This window comes from Marmota monax, unplaced genomic scaffold, assembly GCF_021218885.2.
Source record: "Marmota monax isolate L192 unplaced genomic scaffold, Marmota_monax_Labrador192_F-V1.1 WCK01_AAM20220418_F8-fsc00549, whole genome shotgun sequence".
NCBI lineage: Eukaryota > Metazoa > Chordata > Mammalia > Rodentia > Sciuridae > Marmota > Marmota monax.
In genome coordinates this window covers 148,302-171,885 of record NW_026694657.1, presented here as the reverse complement: position 1 = coordinate 171,885, position 23,584 = coordinate 148,302, and the positions used below count along the sequence as shown (strand labels likewise).

The following is a 23,584-nucleotide window of genomic DNA, read 5'->3' as shown; positions in this document are numbered from 1 at the left end:
AGAAGACTTGCTCATGAATGGATTGGTTATGATGAGACAGGTGTAGAGAATAATAAAGGATGACAGTAGATTTGAGTTTGAGCATCTGGGAAAGCATGATATCCTTTGCTGAGATAAAATAGGTCAAAGAAGCTTGAAGAGAGGACATGGAACAGAAGCAAGGAAAGAATCAAGATTATTCTCTTAACTGTGTTAACTTGGAAATGCCTGCTCTGTGTCTAGGTAGGAACACTGAGTGAGCTGCATACCTAGACTTCTAAAAAGAAGTCAGTCTGCAGATTACATGTAAAGCCCTGGGACTGGGTGGAGAAGAGGAGGAGGAGGAGGTCTGTGACAGTATTTAGATTTGTGGTTTGACACAAAAGAACCAGCAAAGAGTAGGAGCAACCAGCAAGGTAGGAGGAAAACCAGAAGAGGGCGGTGTCCCAGACAAGAGAAGATGGTGTCTCAAGAAGAAATAGCCTCGGATACCACTGTGCAACCAAGTAACAAAAGCAGTTTAACCAGGAGACTTGGTGATGCTGAGGTAAAAGGAGAAAGTGGGTGGAGGCTGATTTGAGCAGGACAGAAAAGGGACATGCAGTGTCAGACACCAAAACAACTCAAAAACTTGGGCTAAGCCTGGGAGTAGAGAAAATGGAAGCATTAGCCAGAAAAGGATGTGAGGTCAGGAGGTCCTAGAAAAGGTCTGTATGCAGGTGGGTATGATTCAGAACCAGGGAAAACCTGTGACGCAGGAAAGAGGGAGATAATTATAGTAAATCCTTGAGATATAAGATGGTACCGAATCCTGGACATAAGTTTGTCAGCCTAGGAGAAGGGGCACTTCACCACAGCAAAAAAAGACAGGTGGGGAACACAGACACAGGGACAAGAAGCTCAAAGCTTTGGCAAATACAAAAATGCTCCTGTTGGATCCTTTGTGTTTTCTCAGTGAAGTGTGCGGCGACATCATGAGCTGAGAGTGAGGGTTAGGAGAAGTGGCACATAGGAGGCTTAAGGGGAAATGAGACTGTTCGTTTTGGAGAGCTGGAGAGCATAGGTTTGTTTTAACAGGATTGCCATCAGGAAGGAGTGCCCATTTGAGACTCATGGTTATAAACCTAAGATGAATTTGGTGCCGTGGCACATGCCGGTAATCCCAGCAGCTCAGGAGGCTGAGGCAGGAGGATCGCAAGTTCAAAGCCAGCCTCAGCAACTTAGTAAGACCCTAAGCAACTCAGCAAGACCCTGTCTCAAAATAAAATATTAAAAGGGCTAGGGATATAGCTCAGTGGTTAAGCACCTCTGGGTTCAATCCCCAGTACAATTGATTAATTGATTGATAGATAGATAGATGAGACCAACTAGCCTTGTCAGATTTTCTCCATGAGCATTCTGCAAGAGATTGCACGAAATATTCTTGCTTGAAATGAATAAAAGTTTCTAGCATATTAGTTTGGAAAATTGGAATTCAATTTTACATTAATCGAAAGGTTACACTCAAAACTGACCATTTTTTCCCTGTAGAAATCACACAGATCTTTACAGTTGGTTTTTCTTTTCTATTGAGGCTGTGTAGCAGTGACACCAGGGTATTCAGTTGAGGTCCAGGTTCTTGGCATCCCAGACAAAGAATTGAGCAAGACAAGCAGAAGTAACAGGCAGACCATAGATTTGTTGAAAGTGAAAATAACACTTCATGAGGTAGTCAAGTAGGCCGAGCGTGGTGGCCCAGGGCCCCTCGTCTGGGCAAGTCTTGTCCTATGTGCTGAGCTGCACCTCACCCTCCTCTCTGCATGGACCTGATTGAAGACCTTGCTCCATTTGTCCCTATTGGTCACTTTATTTTTGCCTACTTTGAATATAGAGCCTGTGGCGGGAGCTGTCATGATAATGGAGTTAACACCAACAGGACATGAGGACGCATCCCTCACTCTAGAGGGCACTGCTCTTGTACCTGGCTCTGCCACTTGACATCCCTAAACTCCTACCTCAGTAGCAAAGTTTTCATGCTGTGTTCAAACAGTGTCAAATTATATTATTAGAAAGCTTTCTAGACCGGGCTGGGGCTGGGGCTCAGTGGTAGAGCACTTGCCTCACACATGTGAGGCACTGGGTTTGATCCTCAGCGCCACATAAAAATAAATAAACAAAATAAAGATATTGTGTCCGTCCACAACTAAAAAATATTTGGGGGGAAAAAAAAAGAAAGCTTTCCAGTCCATTGCTGTTGCTTAGAAAATTCTAGCAGTTGATCAGACATAGAATTTGTTTTCTGTGTCATCTTCTGCAGAAAATCAGCGGAAGTGAAATATGAGAATGAACAGCACAGGAACAGATAACTCTGGGTTGGGGCTAAACTGAAAGCTATATTACCATGAGGTAAAGGGAAGCATGCAAGCTGTCAAAGTGGACAGTGAGCAAGCTTGATTGAGACGGGGTGAGGGATTTTGCAAATACTTGTTACTGCTGACCTTTAATCTCCTTTTGGACTTATTTTACTTTGAAATCAAAAGCTGTTGGTGTGTCTGTTTTTGACATGCAAAACATGGTATAAGGATTAAAATGTTTTCTAATACTCATATAAAACTAGAATGGGGCCATTTTAAAATCCAGCTGGTGTTCCAGGGCTGGGGCCTTCCAGGAAACTGAGGCAGCATGAAGGCCCCCTTCAAGCCCCAATTCTTATGATCAAGTCAGAAAGATTTCAGACATATTGTTCAGAGTAACAGACATGAGTTTATTAAAAAGGATAGGAAAGGGGACACTCTCCAGGGAGAGGTAGGTCCTCTCAGGAAAGAGACAATGTGCCTCTCCTACTCTCCAGTTTTATTGGGGTCCCAGGGAAGTTTCCAGAGAGTCCTGTCCACTTCTTGACTTTTGACTGACAGCAGAATGGCATCAGACCTTCAAGTCCCCATTGCCATGACAACTGTAGGTCACTTTGGCCCATGGTGACTGGTTCTGATTGGAACCTATTCTTAAGATTTTATGGTTGGGATATTATTCTTATCTCCCTGAGATTTGGGATCTGGTCTGAGGAAGGGTCACAAAAGTCCCCCTCTTGAAGGTAACTTGTGTTCTTCTTATCTGCATTTAGGGCCTACATGTCTCCTGCAGATAACAGGGAGTTTGTGCAGGAATGTAACATACCCTGTGGACTTAAGGAGGCAGGCCTTCAGGGAAATTGCTTTTTAAAAGTGAAAGCACGTGGGGGTCAGCACAGTGGGCCCATTTTATGGAGTCATTCCCTTAACCTCTGTTCCCCTCATTTACATCTGTCTGTCCCCTATCAATGTTTACAGTAGCTACAGCACCAGGAAGTTGCCTTAGTGGCCAGGACAGGTAGCCTTCTCCACATTGACAAGGGAGGCAGAACCCAGCCACAGGATACCAGAAAAGAAGAACAGAGAGGCAAGGGGAGACGCACTGTTCAGACCGTGGCTGGGACTCTCCCTGAACTCAAAGACATCAGCCTCATTAGCAACATTGGATCAAGTAGACAAAGGGCCATATCTTCATGTGAAGGAAATGAAGTTCATGTTTAGAGTCTTCCATGCACAGTTGCCTTTCAAGATTGTGAATAAAATTTTTTAAAAAATTCTTACACACTCAGAAAGTTTATTATTCATAGACCCTCTCTGGAAAATCTTCCAGAGTATGTACTTTAGCAGAAAGAAAGATGAATGGAGAAGGAAAACGTGGAATGCAAAAATGCAGTATAGTACAAATAAATCAGCAATTTTTTTTGTTAAATCTACAAAAGTATTGTGGGGAGGGAGTCTTTAGTAATAACCTTGGACTAAAATTAAATAGGAGTGAGAAATAGAGATAAGTAAAGACTTTTGTCCTATTTACGAAAAGGACATAGATAATGCAGATAATTTATGTGTTGAAATTTTCAAGAGAATTGTAAAAATAGCCGCTCATATTTTAAAATGTTTACTCTGTAAACCAGGCACCCTTTGGTACATTCTACATGTAATAAATCACTGACATTGACACTCACAGGAGGTGAGTATGTTGCCTTCATTGTATGTAGATGAGGAAACTGAGGCACCTAAAGGACAAGTAGCTTGCCACAGGCCAGGTGGCTAAGTAGCATGGGTGCCATGTTTGAACCCCGCAAATGGCTCTGACCCTAGGATCTTCAACAGTTCTTTAGAAATGGGAGTGTCACTCAGTAGGGGTAGTGGAGGCTCAGCACTGGCCTAGCATGCGTAAGGCCCTGGGTTCAATCCTTAGTAACCAAAAAAACAAAAACAAAAACAAAATTGCCTCATAATTGAATATATTTTTCAATTTGAGGAGAAAATGAAAATGGAATGAAGAAAGCTCAGTCTAAAGGAAAGCAGAGTAACAAGAAAGTACACCACTAATCATGATAAACATGTTAAACATGGAACTTACTGTTTTAAAAGACATAAATTTTGCACAGACAGAAGTCTATACTATACAGCCGATGGTTATTTAAGTTGAGATAAATGCCTCTCTAGAACCATCTAGGGATTGTGCTAGATGAGATGATGGGCTGTGCTTCTGGGAAAGGAGCCTCTTCTTACTCTGCAGACTGGTTCATCTTCTGCTTCATGTAAAGTGCATTTTTTTAATTGAGAAAGTGTCATTTTATTTTATTGTCATACTGAATGCACCAATTAGCTGTGGAACATGGGATAGGATAGAAGGTGTGTCATACATCAGACTGTTGTTTTCAGTGATGATGAGAAATAAAGTGATATTTTCTACAGTCAATTTTTGCTTTAAGATTTTGAAGGTTTTTTGGTAAACATCCTAGGTTTAAACCTGAATTTTCACTTGTCACTTTCTTTTATTTTCATTGCCTCTATTGAATAAAGAGAGAAGGATTTTAAGCATACTGATAACCTTAAAAACTGCTCAAGTCCTTCAGGGAGGTCAGACAAGTTGTCAGGAAGCAGATGAGTTCAGCTTTTTCATTAGCAAGTTCAGGACGCTGGTTTGCTAGAGAACTGGTGTCAGGGCCTCCGCTGGTGGGAAGGCAGGCAGAGCGCCTAGACCCTGCCACGTGAGCTGAACAGGGTGGCAGCAGCACTGCTTCCAGCTTCTGTGGTGTGCCCGGGACTGCCGACAAGCACCATCACTACCCCGGCAAGGGCCCAACTTGGATGGACCCTTACTCTATTTTAATAATGAATTCAAGAGGTTTCTGGTCTAGTCCTTCTTTTTTTTTTTTTCACATGAGACTATGTGGCATTACCTGTCTTCCTATTAAAACTCTTTCATTTGGTTTGGATTTCTGTGTCTATGTAACAAAGTAAGTAGACTTTTAAACACATTCCTTCATTTTTTCCACAAATACGTTATCACTGCAGGCAACTTGACAGGCAGAAGGCCCAGAGTGGGAAACAGCCTGTGCCTTCATGGAACATTTAACAGAAAATCCCACAAATCCATGTCATCACAAACTGTGATGAGTGTCTGGGGGGAGACAACTCCAAGCGAATTGCCTTGGAGATATTATTGGGGTGGGGAATGTTGACCTGGAGGATCAAGGAAGAAGAGGAGGAGGAGGACGCCCCGCCCCCTGCAGGGGGCTGGCCAGCCCACCTTCCACACCTGGGGAACTTGTAGAGAGAAAGGCCAGGGGCAGCCACGCCCAGGTCCGAAGGTGTGAGAAGAAGGGAGCAGTAGATAACAAGTGATTTAAGGCTTCCGAGGAAGCCACTGTGGCTGATGCACCCAGGATGGCTTGGAAAGGAAGTGGAAAACCACGGTCAAATCTTTCGTAGGGAGCTCAAAGCTGGCTTGAATTAGATTGCAGCTGTGACAAGAAAGAGAATCATTGGATTTTATATATTTGTTGGAGGAAGAATCAACCAGATTTGATGATAGATTAGAAGTAATGATTTAAAAAGGGGGATAAAAATGTTCTCAGGATCCCAACTTTAGTACCTGGATGAACTGAGGCAGGAAAGATTGAAGGAGAAGTTTCAAACGCCTTCTGGACCTGTCTAGGCCCTGGGTTCAGGAGTCGGAAGTTTATAATTAAGGGAAAGCCCGGGAATGCTACATTCACAGATTGAAAAATACATCTTATAATGTACATATTAAAATATTTACATATTTATGTTTTACATTTTACTTATTATTTAAATCCAGTGGGCTGGATGAGGCCATGTGGAGAGTGTGCTACTTAGAGGCTGTCCACCACTTAGGGGTCCAGTAGTAGCCAGAATTGCCAGAAAATGAGACTGAGGAGGAATATCCAGAGACCAAAGGAAAGCAAGGAGAGTGTTCTGTGGTGGACACCAAGAAGTCACAGGGAGGTCATAAGCTGGGTAAAGTAACTCTGTCAGATGCTGCTTAGATATCTGTCATCTTAGCTAGAAATGTGAAAAGCCTGTGAGACTTTAAAAAGACTCCTGGAAAAGCACTAAAGGAGACTTGCACAAGTGGGAAGACATGCCTTGCTCTTGGAGGGGACAACTCAGCACCATATATAAATTCAATAAAACGATTATCAAGGGGATTTGGGGTTTTTTGGTTCTCTAAGTTTGTTTATTTGCTGAATACCGTTTTTTTCCTGGAACTATAAAGCCTGATTCTGAAGCTCATATGAAAAATAGGCATGTTAGAATAGCTAGAAAGACCTTTAAAAACAGGGAGAGATTTATACTGTGCTCGTAGCCTCTATGATTAAAACTATGTGGTTTTGATGCACAGATGGACAGCCATGAAGCAGATCAGAAAGTCCAGAAATAAACTGAAGCACATATGACCATTTAGTATGTGATAAAGATGGCAAATGAAATCACAGGGGGGGAAAGATGGGCTTTAAAATGGTATTGGATTAGCTGGGTGGCTCTTTATCAAAAAATAAAATTTGACTCATCCTCACACTATATGCCAAGATAAGACTCCAAACAGATCAGAGATCTAAACATAAAAGAATGAAAACATGCAAGTACTAGAAGCCAACATCAGTAGATTACTCTATAGCCTGGGTGCGAAGAAAGCCTTTCTCACAATAACTTAAAATTTGATGTGCAATATAAGAAAAAAATTAATTTCACTATGCATATTAAACAACTTTGCATGACAGGCAGAATTCTAAGATGCCTCTGGGATTCCATGCCCTGTAATACCCTTGAGTATAGGCTGGACCTATTGATGGTGCGATGTCACCTGTGAGTACAAGCTGCAGAAGATCATGACTTCTGCTTGCACAGCTCAGGAAACCAACTGCCACTCAGTGAGCGGCCCCGTGTGATAAAAAGCTTAGCGATTTATATGTAAAAATGTAGCTACTTACACATCAATGCATACAACAACACCGCTTAATTTTGTTTTAGTTATAAGAGTCTGTCTTGGGACTTCTTGATTTCCTTCGAAGAGTCATATTGTTTATAAATACTGTCAGTTTTGTGCCTTCTTCAGTCATTTGCCAGCTTGCTCTTTGGTCTCCCTGTGCTGCTGGTTAGAACTCCAGATAATGCTTCGTAGACCCCATGGTAGAAGCACCCTTGTCTTGCGTCTGTGAAAATATGTTCAAGTTTGCCTACTTTAAAGTGATATTGGCTGTAAATTTTGGGTAAATAGGGGCTGGGGTTGTGGCTCAGCAGTAGAGCGCTCACCTAGCATGGGCAAGGCTCTGGGTTCGATCTTCAGCACCATATAAAAAATAATTAAGTAAAATAAAAGTGTTGTGTCCAACTCCAATTTAAAAATAAATATTTTTAAAAAATATTTTATTACATTAAGGAAATCCTTCCTATCCCCAGCTTGGTATGAGTTGTTATCATGAAGGAGTGTTTTATTTTATTGAAGACAAGTTTTTTTAACATCTCTTATCAGGCTAATGAAATTTGCTTTTGTTAAGAATTTGCAAAGAAGGCTTTGTTTTGTCTGCTACTAAGCATCTTGAATTTTTTTTGAATAGTTTTTCTGTTAAGATGACCACATGGTTTTTCTCCCTTGCACCCTATATTTTTTCCATCCAGGTACAAGATGATCTCTGAATTCACGTGGCCCAACCATGACCTTCCTTCAGACAAAGAGGCTGTCAAGAAACTGATAGAAAAATGTGGTTTTCAGGATGATGTGGCTTATGGGAAGACCAAAGTTTTCATTCGAACACCCCGTACATTGTTTACCTTGGAGGAACTCCGTGCCCAGATGCTCGTACGGATTGTTCTCTTTCTACAAAAGGTAATTTTATATTTTTTAAGTAAGAGTAGTTTTTGCTTTTATTTTTTTTTTTAATTTACTAAATGCTTTCTGTAATTCAAGAAATGTGCGTGGATGGAGCCGTTCGAATGTCTGGTCAGATCCTGGAATGTTTGTTGCCTTCACACGTGGAAAACTTATTTGGCTGCCCAAGTTTATCCTTAAAACTCTGAAGACTTTTTGACTTGTGGTATTTAGAGTTGGAGAGAGAGCTAGACCATCTGCTTTTTGTCTTTTGTAGTTAACTATGTTTTTTCATTCAGCTTAGATGCTTAAAGAATTTTTTTATTAGAGCATTATAATTCTACATACTATTTGGGTTCATTCAGACAGAATCATACATGCAAGGGATTTGGTTTCAGTCTCCTTTCTGCCTTCTCCCACCTCCCTCCCCCTTTTTCCCTTCTTTACTGGTCTTCCTTTCACTCCTTTATTTATTTATTTCTGATTGGTACTTTCTACATATACATAAAGGTGAAATTCCCCTTGGTATGTTTATATATGTATATAACATGATTTTGTTAAATTCATTCCATATTTCTTCCCCTTTCCCTCTTTCCTACCTCCCTCTCCTTCTCCTCCTGCTCACTCCACTGATCATCCCTGTATCTTTATAATATCCTCTCCCCTCCCCCATTGCTCTCTTTCCCTTATTTTGCTCTAGCTTCCATATATGAGACAAAACATCCGACCCTTGATTTTCTGAGTCTGGCTTACTTTACTTAGCATGATTTGCTCCATTTCCATTCATTTACCAGCAAATGCCATTATTTTATACTCCTTTATGGATGAATAAAACTCCATTGTGTGTATGTTCCACATTTTCTTGATCCATTCATCTGTTGACGGGCATCTGGGTTGATTCCATAATTTGTCTATTATGAATTGTGCTGCCATAAACATTGAAGTGGCTGTATCACTATAGCATGCTGATTTTAGCTCTTAAAGGATTTTTTTTTAATCTTGTAATTCAGAAATTTTGCCAACATGCTTGTGATCACCGCCCTCACCCATCATTACCCCACCACCACCCTTAACCTCACTTTATGAACTTGTACCTATGGTCATTGAGCTGTGCAAGGCCCCCTTCTCATTTTATTCATGCATTCATTCTTTTTATTGTTCCGTGGCCTTTCTTATAGCTTCCATGTGTACTATTTTATTGTAAAAAAATTCTATATATGTGTATTTGTTAATCAGCCTTGTGTTGAGGTAACCAAAATACCTGATAAGAACAACTTAGAGGAGAAAAAGTTTAATTTGGCTCGTAATTTCTAGTTCTCAGTTCAAAGTCAGCCAACTCCATTGCTCGGGGTTTGAGGTGAGTCAGAACACCATGGTGGAAAAGCATGGCAGAGGAAAGCTGCTCAGCTTGTGGACGCTGGGAAGCAGAGAGCAGGAGGCGCTGGGGAGAATCCAGCATCAGCACTGGGTTCCTCTTCAGAATGACTACCCATTTACACAACCACCAGCTGCTTCTGAGGGTTCCCGTATGCCCACATCCCTAACCCATGTGATACTTCCCCCTGAATTGTATCAGGTAACTGGTATAATGATATCTAACTATTTTATTTTGTTTTGCTACTACTAAATTACTACTGAATTGGAGCGTTTCCATTAAATGCTTATTTGCTTCTGGGGATTTCCTCTAAACTGTCCCTTTGTATCCTTTGCCCATTTTTCTACTGGAGTTGGCATTTTCTTGTTGATTACCAGGAATTCCTTGAATAGTCTAGATAGTAACCTGTTTTTGCTTTAAACATTATAAATATGTTCTCCTATCTTGTAGGCATTCAAATGAACTTTATCCATAATATGCTTTGTTGAACAAAATCCTCAAATTTTACATCATCAGACTCTTTCTTTGAACTATATCGTTTTACCTTTTACATTTCAGTCTTTAGTCCATTTAAAATCTACCTATAAATATAACTTCATATAGGGATCCAGTTTTTTTATTTTCCTCTATGTAGTTAGCCAATCTTCTCATCTACTGGACTGCCTGTCCTATTTCATTGTTTTGTTTTTTGAGAGAGTGTGTATATGTCCCACTTTTGTCACTTGTTTATATATTTATATACATATATGAGAAGGGAGAGAGAGAGAGTGTGTGTATTGTGTGTGTCAGAGAGGGCTATTCTGTTCCATTTTTCTATTTGCCCATCTTGCATTAATGCCATACATTTTGTCATAGTATGCCTTCATGTATGGTAGGATAAATCCATTGCCTCTACTTTTCTTTATTAAAATGGATTAACCTACACATAGACCTCTATCCTGCAATGGAAATTTTAATATATAAGAAGTTCATTAAATGCAACAATTTTATTAAGTGCATTTTTTATATTGCTTTTGTTCAGTTCTGGTTTTCTTTCTTGAGAATACTCATGAATTTGTAAGTTGGGTCTGTTTTTTGTCTACTACATTGAATTATTTTCATGCATCTGTCCTCTATCAGGTGCTTACTTGTGATGGTTTTGTTCTTTTCAGATCTGATACTGTTGTTTTTTTCTTTGAACATACCTAAGACGTTGAGTCAAGCTCAGATTCAGGCCACAAACCCAGGTGATCGTTCCTCTCAGTTTGTTTAAGACAGCTCAGGTTGGTGACCGTCACACACTGTAGCTATTAATAGTATCCCAGGCACTCTCAAAGTGTCCCAGTATGGGTAATGGACCGCGTCGTCACCCTCTGTGGAACTCACTCTCTGTCCATTTGGTGTCTAGTAGGTTCTTCTTCCCAAACATACAGTGGCAGTTTTTCCACCTCTTTCACAGTGGTCAGTGTGCCACAGACTTTTGTCTGTTACATCTCTGCTGGCCAGGACGGGGTCTACCACTCCCCTTCCAGCTCACAGCCCATCTCAGACCTGAAAAAATATACTCGGGCTCTGCCTCTGCCTCTCTCAGCCCCCTCTGATAGCCCTTGGCTTCTAGAAATGCAGCATACTGTTACCCATCCCTGCCTCTGCTTTCTTTCTAGTGAGAAGTTGCACTCTAGCTAGGAAAGAAAGATTTGAAAGGAGAAAGGAGAGTTGCTTCATAAACCATTAGCCATGCAGTGGAGGGAAGCTATCCCATCTTCTGTGACACATAGGTCTCATGTTTCTCATTCATAAGGCAGTGGAGTAGGGAGAGAATAGTGTCTCCCTCCCTGGTCTCAGACCATTCTAGAACTTGATATAGGCAATCTACTGATTATGTCCACAAGCCATAAAAATCATGGGAATTCCTCCCAGTTTCTAGAAACAGATTCTCTGTCACCTAACCTGCCATGCCATGTGTGTTTTTTCCTCCTTCTGTATCCTCACAGAACTTGAGTAGGAAGTTAGAGAGGAAGGCAGCATCAGGAACTGCTGGGGAGTTTTGTTTTTTGTTTTGGTGGTTTTTTATGTGTTTTATTTGCTTGTGGTACTGAGGATTGAACCTAGGGGAACTCTGCCACTGAATTACATCCCCAACTCCCACCCCTTTTTGTTTTTCCTTTGACAGGGTCTTGCTAAGTTGCAAGCAGCAAGATTACAAGGTTAACCTTGACCTTGCAATCTTCCTGCCTCAGTTGCTGGAATTATGGGTGTGCACCACCACACTTAGCGGGAGCTGCTGTTCTAAACAAGAATCTCCAACAACTGATTTTTATTTCCTTCTTAAATAAAAATGGCTTTATTTTTTCTGATTATATAAATAGTGTATGCACATTGTAAAATCAAATTCAGGGCTAGGGATGTGACTTAGTGGTAGAACTTTTACCTGGTATGGACCAGGCCCTGATTTCCATCCCTATCCCCTCAAACACACAAATCCAAACCATACAAAAAATAAAAAATAAATAAAGGAAGAGGTGAAAGATCACCTAAAATCCCACATAATGAAATATGTCTTATCTTAATATAGCGGTGACCACTTCCCCCATCCACTGCCCCTCCCAGTGCTGGGGATTGAACCTAGCATGCTGGGCAAGTGCTCTGCTATTTAACTATATATACCCCAGCCCCACCATCCTTTCTGATACCTTTCTGGGCATATTTATAAGCACACATATTGAAAAAAAATGCGATCACAGTTCCTATGATGATTTTCTTATGATCATCATTCTCTTTTCCTACAATATTCTGTTATTCTCTTTTTTCCTGCACATTTTCTTCCTCTGCCCACCTCTCTTCCCCCATGCTGTGTCAAGGGTCCTCAGAACCACCCCCAGTTTCAGTGATTCACTAGAAGGACTCACAACCCAGCACAGAGTTGTACTGATGAGTAAAGTTCATTGTAGCCAAGGATCCAAAGCAAAATCAGCAAAGGGAAAGGACACCTAGTGGGAAGTCCAGAGGAAACCAGGAGCTAGCTTCTAAGAGTTCCCTCCCATGGAGCTACAGAAGCAATTCCTCCAGTAGTGAGTAGGGCCTGCACAAGCCAGGTGGTCGGTCTCCAGGGGAGCCCATTAGAGAGTGCTCAGTGTTTTCTATTGGGGGCTGGTAATGTAGGTACCTCTTCCTAGCCCCCACCCAAATTCCAGACTCCCAGAAGGAAGTCGGGCATTGAGCACCAACTGAATTGTTTATACAAGCAGTTTAAGCCCAGGGTCACTCTTATTTTATGTCCATGTAGGCAGCTGTTTGCCAGCATCTCCCAGACACCAGCTGCTCAGCAGGCCTCTAAGAATGACTGCCTCAGACCTGCAACTTTCACTCCTTTCTGGGCACCCCACAGGGTTCCCATAGACCTCCTGTCCACACAGCCCTCCAGCCAGGGGCCCTCATTTCTATGCCCTGGATTCCCAGAGGTGTCCTTGTGGAGTTGAAGGGTGTGAGTGTGTGTTTAATCATAATGATTCACATATTTCTACCCACAATGTAAACAAACGCTCTTTTCCCTAAATTTCCGATGACAGTGGCTTTTACCAAGCATTTGAAGTTTTTCCATTCTGATCAGTGACAAATGGTATCTTATTTCTACTTTAAATTTTTATTTCCATGGCCACTAGTGAGGGTGTGCTTTTGGCCTTTCAGATTCCTTCTCCTGTTGTCGATTTATTCATATCTGTGGCCCATTTTTCTCCTGGGTTGTCTGTCTTTTTCCTATAAATTTTGGGAGCTCTCTGTATGTATGTGTATCAATTTTGTGTGTTACAATTAGTTCGTTAAAGTGATTTGTCATTTGGCTATTCATGGTATACTCTTCTATGTGAAGTTTTTCACTGTAAATATAATGAAAAATGTCTTATCTTTCCAAGTATAGCTTTTGGATTTCTACAAAAAAAAAAAAAAAAAAAACATGAATCTGTAATTTATTTTTGTACATGGTGTGATATAGGGACTCAACTTAATTTTTCTCTAGGTGAATAACAAGCTGTTTGAATATCGCTTATTTAAAAATTCCTCTTTTCTCCAATAACTTGAAATTTCACCTTTGTCCAATGTTAATTTTGCATATGTATGTGATCTATTCCAGGACTCACTGTTATATTCAACAGTGTGTTCCTATGTCAGTATCACACCATGTTTAGTATAGTACATAATAGATTTTAATCTCTGGGAACCTAGCTCGCAGCGTATTTGCATACATTTTCTGCACCTTATTGGAGATTTAATGGCAGGTTGTAAGAGGCAGAATCAAAAATGTTGACTAAAACCAGAACCTCCAAAATTGGTTTCTGTTAAACAGATAAACTGCATAGTCACAAAGAAAGGTTGCAGAAGAGATACAAACTGTTATTTTTCAATTCATAAAAACAAGTATAGTTCTCCACTGTTGTTTAAACCATTACCTACTCGTTATCAAGAATTGTAGGTAATCTGTTGAGTGCCTCTTGTTTCCTTTTATTTACTTGATTAGGGCTGATGTTGTAGGAAGTTTGTGAAATTACTGGAAATATCATTTTTTAATTTTAACTTATTTATTTGTTCTAATCAGTTACACATGACAGCAGACTGCTCTTTAATTCATTACACACAAAGGCAGCACAATTTTTGACTTCTCTGATTGTACCCAAAGTAGAGTCATGCCATTCATGCAATCATACATGTACCTAGGGTAATGATGTCCATTCTCATTTTGGAAATATCATTTTTTACAAATCTAGACTTCAAAGACTTTTATTGGTTTTGTAAATCTAAAGTGATGACAATATAAGTTCATGTAAAAATGAGAAATATAATTTTTATTTTAAATATAATTTTATTTTATATTAAACATAAATTTAAATCATTATCATGTCACTGTTGTGTAGTATTTGGGTTGTGTCTGCTCTCCTGGTGCTGTAGGCATTTCCAATGCTTCACTCTAACATGTCTCATTACAGCGCACATCTGTTTACTTAGACCAGTGCCTGGTGCATACTTGGAACGCGGTAAATGTTAGCTCTTCTTACTACAGCCAGTACTGCTGTTACTATTAGGCATTTGTACATATCCTTGATTATTTTTTTGGAATAAATTTTCAGAAATGAAATTGTTGTTTTAAAATATGGGTATTTTTAAGATATTTTTATATCTACTTTCAAATGGACCCCAGAAAGATTGTACCAATCTACATTCCCATCAACTAATGCATGAAAGAGCTGTCTCACTGAAGCACTCTCATTCTGAATGACCTAAAAACCTGTATGTTTTACCTGAATATTGAAAAATGCATTCTGTGAAAAGCCCCAGTCATAGTATACTCATCTATGCAACATTGAATTTTTAAAAATCTATGTTTTGTAGTCTTCAATATGTGATACAGGAAGGGCCTTGGCCTCTCATCTACACCATTATAAGGAATAATTACATTCTCAGAGATATAATCAAAACTGTGTGGTCCAAAATGGTCAAAGTACATGACATGATGACCAGTTAAGATCTCTATAGTCAATTATAAATGCTCTTCAACAAAGGGCTATGTCTTAGTCAGCTTTCCATCACCAAAATGAAATATCTGAGATAATCTACTCAGAAGAAAAAAATTATTTTGACTCAGAGCTTTGGAAGTTCCAGTCCATGAACAATTGACCCCATTATTTGGGGCTTGTAGCAAGAAAACACATCATGGCAGAACCTTGTGGTGCAACAAAACCCCTGAGCTTGTTAGCCAGGAAAAGAGAAAGGAGGCCAAGGTCCTACAGTTCCCTTCAAGGGCACCTTTCCAATGATAAAGGACCTGCCACTAGGCCCAGCCTTTCAAAGGCTCCACCATCTCCCCATAATGCCATAAAGCCTTTAACGTGGGCTTTGGGGGATACTCAGCATTCAAACTGTAGCAGGCTAACTACCCCCCAGGTAAAAAGAGTTCACCTATTTGTCTTATAGGTAGTCAAGAAACACTCTTCCAGCCTATCAACCTATCCAAATTTGTGTTAATGGTCACACAAAAAATAAACTATCTCAGTAGTTTTCCATCTCCCTTTGAGAATTTATCCTTAGTAACTAACCTTATATGACAGTTTTGATCTTTTCCTATGATTCCTTAGAATGAGAATATTCTCAGAATGAGAATTCTAAGAATTCTCTTAAGAATTCTAAGAATTTAAGACCCTTCCTGTGTCATTCTAAGAATTCTCTGAAGGAATTTTTTTTGATAATTTCCCTATTCCATTCTTCTTCCAAGACAACAAAATATTTTAGAATAATTGGATACAATATCAGAGAATCGTGACTCTTGGTGATGTATTTGGTGCAGTATTTTCATTAAAAATCAGTTCATCGTTAACTAGTAGTTAAAAGTTCAAATTACAGTCTTCTTTTGGGATTTCTTCAACAATGCAAAAAAAATGCATTCTATTGTTTGAGAATATAATACAAGGAGATAAATAAGAAATAAAAAAGCCAGAAAGGCCCAAGTTGGAGAAGGAAAAAAAAAAATGCTGAAACAACAAAATTAACTTGGATCGATTTATGTCACCACACACTGAGTAACAGTCATCATTCACTTCAACTCAGCTCTGTGTTTACTCCTGAACCAACTGTATGCTTGACTCCTCACTGAACACCTCCTTGCTTAAAGCTGCGGTTTCAAAAACTTTAATTTCTTCAGTTCTCCAGAGTGGTACCACTTGGAAATGACGGAACCTTTGAAAGGCTGGGCCTATTGGGAGGGCCTTGGAGGAAATGTGGGATCCTGGGCTCTTCTTCTTTCTCTCTCCCTGGCTGACAGGGTGAATAGTTTTGCTCTATCAAGAGATCCCACCACAATGTGCTTTCTTGCAACAGGCCCAAAATAATAGGATCAATTGTTCATGAACCACAACCTCCATAACTATGAGCCAAAATAAACCATTTTTTATAAATGGATTATCTCAAATATTTCATTCCAGTGAAGGAAAGCTAATGCGTAGCCCTTTCTTTAAAGAGCATCTATAATTGGTTATAAAAATCTTAATTGGTCACCATTTTATGTGTTTGGACCAGTTCAGATCACACAGCTTTGATTCTAACTCTGGGGATAGAATTAGTCCTTCCAATGTGTCATGATATAGATGAGAGGTCAAGACCCTTCCTGTGTCATATACTGAAGTCTTCTAAACATATAAATTCTTTATTAAAATAGTATAGTATTGAAAGTCTTTACATTTTTTTTCTTCCAAGCAAATTGTGGGTGCCCTAGAATAACAAGTATAACACACGAATTCCGTAGCAGCAAGATCTGCCAATCCTTTTGAAATTTTAATCATGTGACCCCTGTCCTGCCCCACACCCCATGGTATGAGTTTTCTGGTTTTTATTTCAGTCCTAAACATGGCTTGCAGCTTGTAGCACCCATGACATGACGAACTGTGAGGTCCACAGTCAAGTTTAAATCTAAAGTAAGCTGGCAGTCTTTTACTGTAGTTATATGAAACTACATACATGACTTTATAGGAAATAACAGAAACCCCTTTTTATAAAGGTTCAGACACTTTGGTCACCTAGGGTCAGTTGTTGCTCTGAATTTTATTTTTGCTTGTCAAATGACCTCTCCTGATTAGAAGAGGGTCACGGTTTGACGACGAGGTCATAGCAGAGTTGATGCAATTGCAAAAGCAGGATAGGGTGAAGAGAGCCAGAAGTGGAAAAGAATCTAAGTCTGTGGAAAAACAGGAAAGGGAAAAGGATATGAAAGGGAAAGGCTGAGAAAGGAGAAAAAGAGCCTCCAGTTAGTAGAATAAGATAATTCAAATGTGTGCTAAAATTATACATGATTACTTCTGACTACGTGGAGTTGAACATGGAATTGTAAAAGGGATGCATGTAATTGGCACTCCACTAGCAAAGTAATATTGTGAAAATAGTATGCAAAATGGGATGCCTGATTTTATCAATCTACCATGCGTGTATGATGTGTACACATGTAATATGCACACTATGTGTGTGTCTCTGTACCGTGTATGATAGTAGTTAAGGAAGTAACAGAAGTATCCAATGTTCTTTTCAAGATGGTCCATGGGAAAGTTTCTCTCTATTCCTCTGTTGGGATCAGCTGTAATTCTCCTTTGCCTCTATCCTCAAATTGCCAGTCAGGGACAGGCTGCTGCACAGCCTCCTTGTGAAACTTTCTTGAATGCTGATATCAGACAGTCTTGAAATGTTCCTGCGATTAATGGGAATGGTGGCTTATGCTTCCACAGGATGTGGCTGAGATAGATACACTTGAACACGTTAGGTGGTATCCACCTATCCCAGATGTTTGAGAATACTTTCAAATTCAAGAATAGATATTGAATCGCATTTAAGCAGATATCAAGATACTCAGGTGATTTTTTTTTCTTTAGTTACCAATACAGAGAATACTACTAATCCAATAGCAATACCATGTCTGCCTCAATAAGATAGCATGCTACTTTTCCTTTTATTCTTATTGATAGTCTAAATAGCACTGGAGTTGATCTGCTCAGGTTGAACTCCCTTGGGTCACCATGTGGAAGGGGTCTTGTTGGAGCATACCTTTTCTCTTGTTCTTCTTGATGTGTTTTTGTTTTGTGTCTGTCATAGGATCTGTATTGGTAATTTATATTTTTCTAGAATGTCATACAGGTTCTCAAACTGAACTGAATGACACCAAAAAAAAAAAAAAAGGTGTTCTCTTAAGCTTCTTCTCCTTCCCTTTGTGTCTGTGATGATTTCACCTATGCTCACTCTTTTTTTTCTTTGTCAATTGTAGCTAATGGTGCATTTATTATTTTTTTTCTCAGCACACCAGTTCTCCATTTTGCTTTCATGTTTATTTTTCTTTTAATCTTCATCAATTCCTTTTTAACATAAGGAGCAGAAATAAGGAAGAGATTATCGTTCTCTAATTTCTTTCACATTTACAAATAATGGAGTGATTTTGTTCTGAGATCTGCTTTTGCTGAATCTAGAACATTACATTGTCATATAGTTTATGTTTAGGTTTCCTCTTTTCTCAAAATGTGTTTAAAATTTTATAAAATCATTTTCAGATATATGTTCAGTTGTACTTTCTAGTTTTATTATTATTTTTTAGTTTTGTTACTTTATGATCACGTTATGCTTTATGGTATACTTTCTAGAATTTATTAAGGTTCCTTTGAGACTTGGTATATAATCATTTTTGTGAAATAGAAGATTATAGATTTTCTTCATGTAGAAGATAATGTATTTTCTTCATTGAATATTTTTATTATGAAAATTGAATATTCGTATAAGTAGAAAGAAAATAATATCATTCATGAATACTCATGTTCCCATCACCCAGATTCAAAGATTAACAACATTTTGCCATTCTTATGCATGTTGTGTACGTTTTGGTTAGTTTTTAAAAAGTTTACCCCTCACACATTAGATACAGCACTAATATCTAGGGCATCTAAAGAACTTAAAAAACTAAGCACCAAAAAACAAATAACTCAATCAATAAATAGGCCAAGGACATGAATAGACTGTATCCTCAGTCAATCCTCAGACTGTATCCTCAATCAATCAACAAATATATTTAAAAAAAATGTTCATCATCTCTAGTAATTAGAGAAATGCAAATCAAAACTACTCTATCATCTCACTCCAGTCAGAATGGCAGCTGTTAAAAACACAAACAACAATAAGTGTTGATGAGGATGTGGGGAAAAAAGTATATTCATATATTGCCAGTAGGACTGCAGATTGATGCAGCCAATATGGAAAGCAGTATGGAGATTCCTTGGAAAACTGGCAATGGAACCACCATTTGACCCACTCCTTGGTCTGTACCCAAAGGACTTAAAAACAGCATACTACAGGGACACAGCCACATCAATGTTTATAGCAGCACAATTCACAATAGCTAAACTGTGAACCAACCTAGATGCCCTTCAGTAGATGAATAGAAAAATGTGGCATATATACAACAATGGAATATTACTCAGCAACAAAGGAGAATAAAATCATGGCATTTGCAGGTAAATGGATAGTGTTTGAGAAGATAATGCTAAGTGAAGTCAGCCAATCCCAAAAAAACAAATGCTGAATGTTTTCTCTGATATAAGTAGGCTGATTCGTAGTGGGGTAGGGAAGGGGAGCATGGAAGGAATAGACGAACTCTAGATAGGGCAGAGGGGTGGGAGGGGAACGGAAAGGGCAGGAGGTTAGCAAAGATGGTGGAATGTGATGGACATCATTATAAGTACAGGTATGAAGACACGAATTGGTGTGAACATACTTTATATACAACCAGAGATATGAAAAATTGTGGTGTATATGTGTAATAAGAATTGTAATGCATTCCATTGCCATTTATTTTTTAAAAAGTCAATTAAAATTTTTTTTAAAAAATTAAAAATAATTTAAAATAAAGGAAATCCCAGGTATTTTATCATTTCATTCTTGAATGTCAATATAATTTCTACAGCTAGATATTTCTAAAAGATACCGACATAGTCCTATTAAAAAAGACTTTATACCATTATCATGCTTTATAAAATTCCTTATGATCATTTAATACATAGCCTATTGGTTGTTCCTAGTTGACTAGGAGTCATGTCTTCACAGATGGCCAGGGAGAGCTACAGCTCCATTGAGAAAGGAACACACTGGTCTTCCTCACAGTTGGATTGGGGTTTTGTTCAAATGTATTTCGGAAACTTGATATTAATTAATAATATAATTAACCATGATTGTCTTTGGCACATCCTTTTATTCTTTAAAATTGTGTGTTTTAAAGGTGGCTCATGTATCACAAAGCCGTGGTTGCTTTACTTTAATTAACAATTCACATTATTTGTATGTCCTTATTATTTATTTTTTAAATTTGCACATTCCTTCTTTTTTCTTTTTTTTAAACATTTATTTTTTTTTAATTGTAGTTGCACACAACAACTTTATTATATGTGGTGCTGAGGATTGAACCCAGGGTCTCACACATGCTAAGCGAGTGCTCTACCACTGAGCCACAACTCCAGCCCCCGCTTTTTTTAACATTCTTTTATTTGTAGTTGGACACAATACATTTGTTTTATTTATTTATTTCTATGTGGTGCTGAGGATGGAACCCAGCGCCTCGCACGTACTAGGTGAGCACTGTACCACTGAGCCCCAGCCCCAGCCCCTGCACATTACATTCTTATTGCTGTACTGTATTATAGCCCCACTCACAAGATGGCGCTCATGAGGGAGCTCAGTAGAAATCAAAGTAATAAATTCTGAAACTGAGAATAATAACTTAATTGTTAAGTAGTCTGAAGGTTAATACATAGACATTAATTTTGTAAACTAGCCAAAAGTGTGAGTAGAATCATTATCTAAATATAGTTTTTATTGGTTTTGTGATTCATTGGCTCCTATTCCCAAATGTATTGTTTATTGTGAAATTTCATCTAATAGAGCTATGAAGCTTTCACACCATTTTCAAATATAGCACAGCGACTTCTTTGTGAAATCAGTCAACTTTTTTATTTTGTACACTAAAAACAGAATAATTATTTCTCATGTAAAATTACTTTTGCTCTCAAACTGAAAAATAAAAAACCTAAAGTGAGAGCTAATATTCACTGAGTGAAAAGACTCATTCTGGTTACTTTATGATATTAACTAAGTCAACAAGAACCTTAGGTGCTGGTGTATATTATTATTTCCATATAATAGATAAGGGAGCTAAGGCGCCGGGCAGTTAAGTAATGAGACGGAGGTCACATGCAGATGTTGCAGAGCTGGGGTCTGAACCTGGCAGTCCTCCCCCACACACCCCTGGCCACCAAGCCACAGTGCAGCACCTAGGAAGCATTCCTTAAAGGAGGGACAGGTATGACTCACACTCTGGCAGAAAAGTTTGGGAAACCAGCCACAAAGGTGATAACAGCATCATGCTCAGAGAGAATGCAGGCTGAGATTTGGCAAATTCCTTCATTGAACGGCCACGGTGGACATCTAATGATGTCTGAGTCTGTTAATGTCAAACAAGCAGAGAAGGAGATAATTTTCATACAATTGAAAGAAAACACTGATGTTCAAAGCATGAATCAGCTCTGGACATGTGTACAGCAATGAAAAGCGGTCAGCCATGCTCAGCTTCTTACTAAGAATGAGTGCTCCTGGAGAAGAGATTTCCTTTTGCTTTGCTAGAAGTGATTTTCAAGCCAGGAGCAGGTTAGGTAAGTTGGATGCCACCTGACAAAGCACAAGCTGAATTACAGGAAGAGGAGTTGCCGAAGTACCAGTTCGTTCCAGCTGAGTGCTGAAAGAAAGAAAAGTGTACCTCTGATCAGGTGGTGGCCATTGTCTATATCTTTTCAGTAACTGTGAGAAGGAGCAGGCAGCAGGTGTGTCCTTTACAACATTGCAATATGTGGCCACACTAGAGAAAGTGCTCACATGTATTTTATTTTTTTCAGTCCTAGGGATTGAACCTAGGGGCATCTACTACTGAGCCACACATCCCTAACCCTTTTTATTTATTTTTGAGATAGGGTCTTGCCAAGTTGCTGAGGCTGGCCTTGATCTTGCTATCTTCCTGCCTCAGTCTCCTGAGTAGCTGGGATTACAACCTGTGTGCCAGCACATCCAGCCTCATATGCATTTTTAAATGAGTAATGAACATGGATTTATTTGTTATTACTGAATGAGGACCCTGAAATGAACAAGGTCAGGTTCTACCCAGAAGAAGCCAACGATCCAATTAGGAAGGAGATGTGTTAGGTCTCAAACCAGCAAAATGGAGTAATTGTGATGCTCTAAGATAGGAGTCACTGCTTTGTGGGCTTCTAGCTGAGCTGGGAAGAGAAAACTTTCTAGAAAAAGAAGTGCCAAAAACTTCACCAGAATCTGAACTCTGTTAGTCACGATATACTTGAAAATACATTTACAGGGAGAGCCAGGTGCAATGAATGGCACATGCCTGTAATCCCAGCTACTCAGGAGGCTGAGGCAGAAGGATTACAACTTCAGGGCCAGCCTGGGCAACTTAGCAAGACCCTATCTCAAAAAGTAAAAAGAACTGGAGATGGAGCTCAGCTGTAAAGCACCCCTGGGTTCAATCCCTAGTACTGTAAAAAGGAAGAAAAAATAAACTTACAGGGAGAATAGAGCTTAATCTGCATTTTATAAATGATTTATACAGATTGAGCTCATTAGAGCTAGATCATCGATGTTACAGTGGGTTAATTGTCACTATAAAAGTAATGGGTAAAAACACTTCCTATGACAAATATAGAGAAGAAAGTTTTCTACAAATATTTTCAAACTTTTTATCCATAACACACATTGACTATCCTAATGCTATTTTATTATTAAGTTAGTTTATGGTGGGTGGTGCCCACCTGTCATCTCAGTGACTCAGGAGCCTGATGCAAAAGGATCATAAGTGTGAGGCCAATCTCAGCAATTTAGGGAAACCCTGTCTCAAAATTAAAAAAAAAAAAAAATTTAAAGGGCTGGGGATGGAGCTCAGCAGTAAAGTACACCTGGTTTCAATATCTAGTAACAAGAAAAGAAAAATAGTTTATCTATTTACTTTCCTAATACCAGCCACTGTGCTTTTAAATGTTTTGTCATTCCACAAAATGCTTCAGTGAATGTTTTTCTTCGTGTTCTCTTGCTTGCAAGTGAATAAGTCTTTGGGGAGCAGCTGTTCTCAAATTTTGAGGACCCCAAAGCATTCCCCTTAGAAGATTCTGTAAAATATAAAAGTACGCAAACATAGCTATCTGAATGATGATATCACTACTTGTGGCATAGTCTCTGGAAAACTCCACAGCAGACTTGTGAGAGGTTGAGAATTTAAAAAGCAAATAACCTGCTGTTCTTCTTATGAAATTAGTTTTGATTTTGAGGGTCCCTTGAAAAAAATCTCCGCAGTGCTTACGGTTCCCAGACCACACTTTAAGAACTGCTGCAAATGCTCAATTATAGGGTTCATACATTTTAAATTCACTGAAGATTGCTCGATTGTTTTTCAAAATAATTGTACCAGTTTACACTTTCCCAGTATGCACAAGGGTTTTTAATATTATTTGAATTGTC

At 39.0% G+C, this 23,584-nt stretch overlaps 1 protein-coding gene across 1 annotated transcript in view; it reads left to right on the top strand.

Moving 5' to 3' along the window:
* Myo1d (myosin ID) overlaps window positions 1–23,584 on the top strand; it is a 239,800-nt gene that overhangs the window by 126,274 nt on the left and 89,942 nt on the right. Inside the window, exon 16 of the mRNA XM_046423133.2 lies at window positions 7,962–8,169. Within this exon, the coding sequence (XP_046279089.2) occupies window positions 7,962–8,169 (208 nt within the window). The remainder of the gene's footprint in view (window positions 1–7,961; window positions 8,170–23,584) is intronic.